General features: G+C 39.8%; 1 protein-coding gene across 4 annotated transcripts in view; it reads right to left on the bottom strand.

Moving 5' to 3' along the window:
* Nucleotides 1-2,879: 2,879 nt before the first annotated feature.
* Nucleotides 2,880-7,804, bottom strand: part of PPP2R2A (protein phosphatase 2 regulatory subunit Balpha) — a 44,353-nt gene continuing 39,428 nt past the window's right edge. For all 4 annotated transcript variants that reach the window (XM_062617029.1, XM_062617031.1, XM_062617028.1 and 1 more), the window contains 3 exons: nucleotides 7,616-7,785; nucleotides 6,707-6,798; nucleotides 2,880-5,866 (listed from right to left, as the gene is read on the bottom strand). In XM_062617029.1, coding sequence (XP_062473013.1) covers nucleotides 5,587-5,866; nucleotides 6,707-6,798; nucleotides 7,616-7,785 — 542 coding nt within the window. In that variant the 3' untranslated portion in view covers nucleotides 2,880-5,586. The remainder of the gene's footprint in view (nucleotides 5,867-6,706; nucleotides 6,799-7,615; nucleotides 7,786-7,804) is intronic.

Below are 7,804 nucleotides of genomic sequence, written 5' to 3'. Positions count from 1 at the left end.
AGCATGAGTAACTTCTGTACCAATTACCTATTCTAAGTCGCTTTCGTGAAATGATCATATATAGAAAACAAGGTTCTTCTAAATTATTAATTTCAGTGAGTCAGTTCCTCAAGCAACTTCTTGTAGATACTTGGTATGGCAGTTAGCGCAACCTTTACTGGGATTCTTGTGTTTCCAACCTCCTTTTCCACACACATCCTCTAACAAAAAGAACAGCAAGACTAACTTTCTCACAGATGATTATTTAATTCACCTTCACAGCTTGAGAAATCATCTTTAGTAACTTCATTCCGTTTGACATCACTTAAACTTCAAGGTTTATTTTGAGGCCTATAGTGGTTTTGGTAGTGTACCTTCAGTCCCATCTCACACACACATACATAACTGTTTTGCTTCCCAGCAGCAGTAAAGGAGCCTTTTATATCATAAACCCCTCCCATCAGCAGCCATGAAAATACAAATTGTAGGTTTTTACTGCACAATTCTTACCAAATGGACTGTGTGACTACTGAATGTGTGACCTTGTGGAAAATCTATGTGTCTCTGGGATATCACTGGTAGGGAACTGGCAGTGCGTAGTAAAACCGAAGCAGTAATTTAAACAATTTCATAAATCAGGAAGGCCACAGATAACTTCCAGATTGGAATCAGAACAATAAGGTGCTTACAATTTTGAATAGAAAACCTGCCCAGGTAACCCTATCCTACTTTGCAACCCTGACAATCACAGGCCAGCATCATGACTATTTGTCACCTCCATCATTCAGGAAGCATTTGCTGTAATACCTGTGGCATGAATATTTATCAGTAAAGTGGGACTATTAAAATTTCTGAGTCAGAAATAAATTGATCAAGATTATAGAGTGAGTCAATGCAGAGCCAGAAATAGCATTCACAAGTCCTGACTTTCAGCCCTGTGCTCTCACCACTACACAGGTTCCTGAAGGCAGTTGGGTGATGTAATTAATGTTTGTAAAGTAATTTGAATCCTTGGATGGAAAATGCTATGACAATAGCAAGGTTGGAGGGACAGAAAACCACATGTTAATAGAAGAGAAACAATGGCCATAAACTCCTGGGAAAGGCCATGTGCACTGAAGTGCAGTCAGGTTTTTCTTCTGGAAAGTTAGAAAAAGCCTTTAAGTTGAACAAAAACAAGTATTAAGCCACATCATTTATCTTGAGCAGAGCCAACCTAATCCCACCCCTCTATTCCCACAGTTCCAAGGTGGTGTACACATTTGAAGCAATTTAAGTAAGGAACAATTTAGTCTTAAACATGCTGCAATTACTTTTATTTTCTTCATGTTGTACTTCTATGCCCCAAATCTGAAAAAAAAAGTTAAGCTGTTGCTAAAATGGATGCCAGCATCCACCAGCCAGCAAACAGTCTTTTCTCTCCACACCTTGGTTGGTATCTTCATGCCAGAGGCAGTGATGATGCATCCTGGAAATGCCTTGCTTGTTTTTTTATCTCTAACAACTGATCAAACATATAGTCCTTGCAGATGACTAGCAATTCTGAAGATGGCTTCGACGGACAGTCACAGTATCTTACCGTGATCCCTTGCATTTCTGAAGCATCCACCTCTCTTTGGTAACATTTTGCCTCCTAGTGGAGAGCACCGACAGAATTGCAAGGGCTCTTTTCTTGTGGAGGAGAAACAATAGATGGATTGTTTGCAAAAGGTTGAGATTATTAAAATTCAAAAGTAGATTTGGTATAGAAATGGAACTCATAGTTTCTTAGTGTCTCAGTCGTATCAGTGTAGAAAGAAATGTTCACTCTTTCTATTCCAGCCACTATCGCTTTCTTCCACCACTCATTTTTACAAGCCCAAACCTTCCTGTATCAGGTTAAATAAATGTTTGCTAAAAGCAAACACAAGACAAGTCACCTAAGACATCGCTAGTCATTAAACAGCAACCTCACTTCCAGCACACCTCTCCCATCTCAATCCAGTACATCCATCCTTGGATTTATTAATGACATGGCAAAGGGCAAAAGGAAACAGCTTCTGTTCAATTTATGTCAGAAGTGTATCCTGTGAACTGGGAGGCTGTACACTTCCCTGCAGCCAGAGGTGAAAAGCTGAAGACCAGTGCGAAGGAGATTATGTTGTGCCTATGAACAACTAATTCCAGAGCCAACAATAAAACAATTACAGAAGTATTAGCATTCCATCATCCAGCAGCTCCTCCCTAAGAGGGGGAAGTACGGGTTTCTACTTATCAGCACCAACTGTGGCTTTTCCAGTTTGGCTGAGAGTAAAAGAATATGTAGTTAAATAATAAATGCTGGAGTAGGAGTTAGTCCTGCCTCAACAGAACAGGAAGGGAAAGCAGGGTGTTACTGCATATTCAACTGTTTTCAAGGCATCAGGCACTTCTCACCAGGAAAATAGTGAAGACACAACAGTCACAGAACTCTGACGCCCCAGCATTGTACCAGTTGGATAATCAGCTTACACTGAATGTTAACTGTTGACAGCAGGATCACTGAGGTTCAGAGTATGCCCGTAATTTTACAGATACTAGCTGCTTAAGTAGCCATTCTTGGCATTCTGCTTCCAGATAAGATAGCAGGGAACAGAACTTGTCTGTACTTCATCTGGTATTAAAGGATAGAGAACTGAGAATTCATACTATTTCATGGGGCACTGGAGAAGACCTCTAGAGCAGAGCAGCTGCTGTTGGGCACCCCAGCACCCCCTGCCTGGGAAGTGCTCCAGGAGACACCCAGAAATCACAATCCAGGAATAGTGTAATGGGGCACCAGGCAATGTGCTGGAGGGAAGAGATCAGTAATTTCAAAACCACCTGCAAATAAGAGAAAAAGGAGAGGGCCAGGACAGAGGATAAAAAGCAACCTGACAAGATGTATTCTATGCATACTTTTATTAATAAAATATAAGTTTTACAGCATATGTCAATGGACAGTGTGCTTAGAGAATTCTCTAGTTGGATAGTATGACACCGAAGTCAGTAGCTGGTTTTGGTGAGGATAAATTAAACCTCAGATGACATGCCAGGGATCGCTGCTATTGCCAAAAGCAAAACTCCTGCCCAAGACTAGCGTTAGAACCCCTGATTCCATCCCGACACGCACAGCTGAGGTCTGAGGTGGTTTCGCTTGACTGTAGTATTGCTCGGAGGCTGCACTTTGTCCTCTGGGAAGTCTACCTGTTCCCTTCTGTGTCATCTTCACATCCTCACTTCCTTCTGTCTCTGCGCTAAGCGACTTCTCAGGTATTCAGTGCATCATTCGGGATAGATACAAGTGTGGCAGTCTTAATACCATGACCCTCCAACTTCCCAAAATAGCAGTCATTAAACCTACCCCCTTCTTCGCAAAACGGAGATGAATTTTACCAGCTATGATGCAAAAGAAGCATCTAATTACCTCTTCGCCCTTGTGATGAGAAAAGAATAAACCTTGGCCCTGATCCTGTAAACACCTATACACATGATTAATGTTACCCAACAAGTTGTTTCCTTAACTATTAGCAAGTATAGTCATCAGTAAAATTAGTCACATGCTATGCAAGCAGGAATAGGGCCTATTAGTTTATTCACCCATTGGAGAACAGTTGCTGTCTCTGGGGCAGTTCAATTCTTTACAAGGCTAACAGGTGAAAAAAAAAAAAAAGGTAAACCCCTTACAAAGGCTCATGGTCAGGCATGCATGTTACAAGACAAATACTGTATTTAAGAGAACCAGATCTAATAAATATTAGAATTTTTACATTTTCAAACCACTGCACAAGGAGTTAAATTAAAGTATGACTGCAATAGTAGTCTTGTTAGCCTCTAACCCAGCCATAATTTTACAGCAGAAACAGTATCTTAGTTGATCAAATAATAAAGGCATTATAATAACTACCTATAACTAAGCCACAGAAATAATTTAAATATAGGTAACTGAAAAGTGAAAATTCTCCCAGTCAAGGTGAGTTCACTACGACTTTCAAACTTCATTCTGAACATTTCTTTGAAGGAGGAGGAAACCTAAAAGCACAATTAGCAAAAATATCTGGAGGTAAAAACTCATGAGCCTTATAAAGCATCGATATCTAGTTCATCTTTGGATAAGCCTTATTTGCTGAAGAGTTTAAATCTCTCATCTCAAATAACTATGAACACTTATTTCATGCAGCTTCTGTACTCCACGTATTTTCTGATCGTTGCACCATTTAACATTTCTGTATGTGCAGTAACTTTGCAAAGCCAAAAGCAACACTTGCATGGTAAAACTACATTTCCACTCAGTTACTGATAGCAATAAAATACAGAAAATAGAGCATCTCAGAATGCAGTGTAGTCATTATCTATGTAATCACGTGGTATTGTGCACTACAGAACATCATACTGCCAGACAAGAGTTCAGACAACAGTTTAAAAAGCCACAGGGGACTTTGTACTCTAAACAAGGCATTAAAGGTATTGTATCCTAAAACAAGGCATTGAAGAAACCAGGACAAAACCAAACATTAAGACGTTAGTCCCGTAAAACAGATTTTAAAACCTGAAAATTCTATTCCTCTTCCAATTTAAGCAATAGGGTTTTTAAAAAAGAGCCTTCAAGGATACTGGAACAGTATCTGATGCGTTCAGATTGTGGCAAAATCTGACAGCAGTTCATGGACTTGAAATGGAAGTGGTGTTCTGGTTATTCATGAACGAATGCAGCTACTTGTGAAATCCCTCCCTCTCTTCGTTCCCATGAAAAATAATTAATACTGGTTAAAATCATTACAAAAAACATCATTTTATTTTCATGCATCTAAGGTAAAACACAGAGTATTTGTATAAAGAGGTAGATTAAAAAAAAAAACAACCAAAAAAAAAACCCAGATTCTCCATTCTTTGTCACTTTTATTCAGTAGTTTGTTTTTTTCCTTATTTTCTCCTTTTTTTTTTTTTTTTTTTTTGGTGCCAGACATGGCAAGGAGTGATTACAGTCAACTGTTTATTAAAACATTGGTTGCAACACAGACCCCCTTTACCACTGACCCCAAACGGACCCATTTCATGTGCTTTATTTTGTTGGGTTTTTTCTACACCACCACCAAGGCGAGGTGGAGGGGGGTGAAAGGGAAAGGGGGAGTCCAGGAGGCCAGAAGGAGGAGGAATGCTACAAGCCACAGCAAGAATGAGCTGTATTTAATAAAAAAAGGGGGCCACGAATGATACAGTAATGAGGTTACACAATTAAATCCCATAGCATGACTGAAGGCTTTCCCTGTGTTGGACGTCATCACAATGGAAGGCATAAAAAGTGGAGTAAACCGATGTTGATACAGTCCAATCTAGTCCATTAGGCAAGATGGTGCAAGTAGTCATTTAAATTAAAAAGTGCCCTATCCTCACCTAAATGGCTAGCAGACATGGAGAAGAACGCAGTGACACATCAACAGAGCTTTCTCCATGTAGCTATAAAAGTGTGTTGTCATATGGCACATTTTTAAACACTGGAAAGGGGGTGCCATAATGGACCTCTCATTCTCTTTTGTTTACAGGTACAAATGCTAGATTCAACTATTTCAACTATGCAGGAAGTGGACTCTTCAGGTAGGAATGCCAACCCTAATTCATTTTGTCTTGAAATATATACAAGTTGTTTGTAGTAGCTACGGCAATGATGTTTTCCTTAGGATGCCAGGCTGTGTGTAGAATCTTCTTGTTGAAGTCTAGGCTGTCAACACTGATTTCATCCTTCTTTCGCTTACCACTTGCGCATACTTTACGGGGCTTCAACACGGTACGGGGCTTGTTGTTTTCCCGGGATGCCTCTAAGGTGATGTCTCGCTTTGTGTTCCTGTCAAACATTCTGAAGAAGTTGTTGTAAGATCCTGTCATGACAATGCTGCAGAGAGGCAAAAAGAAGAAAGGAACAATTCAGTTGAAAATAACCTCTCCTTTCATGAAGCCTGAAGGTCCCGATGAGTATCATGCCTTACTGAGTCACATGCTAAAGTGAAACTAAGGCATTGGAATGTTTTATAGATTTAAAAAAATAGTATCTTTCTCCTTAAAGTGTGTACCTTAAAAGGTCCAGTTATCTAAGCATTTTAATTTGTCATCACTCAGTTTGCTTCTCACGCACACATGAGGAAGCGAGCTAACAAAAGCAAAATACATCGTATTTTTAGCCACATAATTTTAGTTACATGAAAGCTGCATGAATTCAGGTACTAACAAACATACTGAGTTTGTGATAATACCTTACAGGAGATCCTTATAAGACATATACACTTACAAGTTTCCCTGCCCTTCCTTTGCCTCAAAGAATACTTAAAGTTAAAAACCCAACAACCTCTATCTGACAATACTGGTAGGGCTACAGTGAACTGATTTAGATCTAGCAAATAAGCAGTTAATGACACGATTAACACAAAAGCAACTGTCTTAAATGCTATTATTGGCTAGTCAGCCATGCCCAAGCAAGGCAAACTTAACAACTTGTTGTAACAAAGAGAACCCCTGGAAGGTTTTTCCTAAGTGCCCTACTTGCTGACAAGGCATCTTAATCAGAACATGCTTTGCTACATCAAGGATTAAGAGCTAATATACATCCTTTTAAGTTTACTGAAGTACTAAAATATTATCCAAGCCAGTCCTTGAATAAAACCAGACAGGTACGAGGTCATGCTTCAAGTTGCCCATTTTAATAACTTAAGTGCGTAGAGAGAAAAATTAAACTTGCCTGTCTGATCCATTCCAACAGCATTCAAATTTGTCAAAAATGCAATCGTTCTCATAGAGTGAGCAAAGTTTACTTCTGAGGTATTCATGCACCTGCAAAAAGAAAAAAACTGAGGTAGATAAACTGAGGGAATATTGAACCTGCACACCTGTAAAACAACCTGCACAGACTCTGTTCCAAACGGAATGAAGTACGTGACTGCTTGCACCCCCTCCACCGGAGCACACACAGCTCCCTCCTCTGGATGGATGAGGAGCAGAATGAGCAGAGGCCTGAATTAACATGTTCTGCTTTACAAAGACTTCACATGAACTCAAAGAGTAGCAAATCATTTGGGGAGGGAAAGAGCTGTCTCCCAGAACTGGGCAGCCCTTCAGAATGCTTTCCCTCTCCAAGCAGCTCTCATACCTTCACTACCCTTTCAGATACTGAAAGACTTTGCTTATTTCTAAAAATCATGCTTTGGTGACTGATGTCTGATGGTGTGATTTTCCTAGTCAGATGAGAATATCACTTCCCAAATTTCCTTATACAGGAAACACCACAGCAATTTTCAGTGCTGGCTAAAAACATCTTCTGCAAAGGAAATGTTTTGCCTCCTCCCACTTTGTCCAGGAAGGAACAGAAGAATATAAAGTCATCTGAAGACTTATACTATCTTACTGCTGAAGATAACCTTTACTGGGTAAGAGGGAGGCTTTTTCATACCCAGACAGGGGTTTGGGTTCTGCAGTCAGCCTGCAACTAGCAAGATCCTCAAGCACATGTGTGAAACACAAATCCCACCACTGCTTTCCCTGGATATAGTCATCTGTAGACAAAAGTCTAACTGCTACATCAAGACTATTAGTAAGACTCAGTATCCTTCAAGGTTTATAATTTCTAGCCTACATCATCTTTACCAAATACCTGGTATGTTTCCACAGGTCTGTTTTCCATATTTAAATCCCAGATCTTCACTGACAGATAATCTCTAGTCATCATGTATCGACCACTATGGCTAAATTTGACATCAGATATGGAAGAGATGATTTCAGAGAAAAATGATCTGTTGCTAGGATCTTCTGGTTCTTCAAACACTGTAGGAAAGTAAGACAG

Source organism: Pezoporus occidentalis, unplaced genomic scaffold, assembly GCF_034315485.1.
Source record: "Pezoporus occidentalis ecotype Australia unplaced genomic scaffold, CSIRO_AGI_Poc_V1 ctg191, whole genome shotgun sequence".
Classification (NCBI taxonomy): Eukaryota; Metazoa; Chordata; class Aves; order Psittaciformes; family Psittacidae; genus Pezoporus; species Pezoporus occidentalis.
Note: the sequence above shows the minus strand (reverse complement) of the source record. Positions and strands in the feature narration are given on the sequence as shown.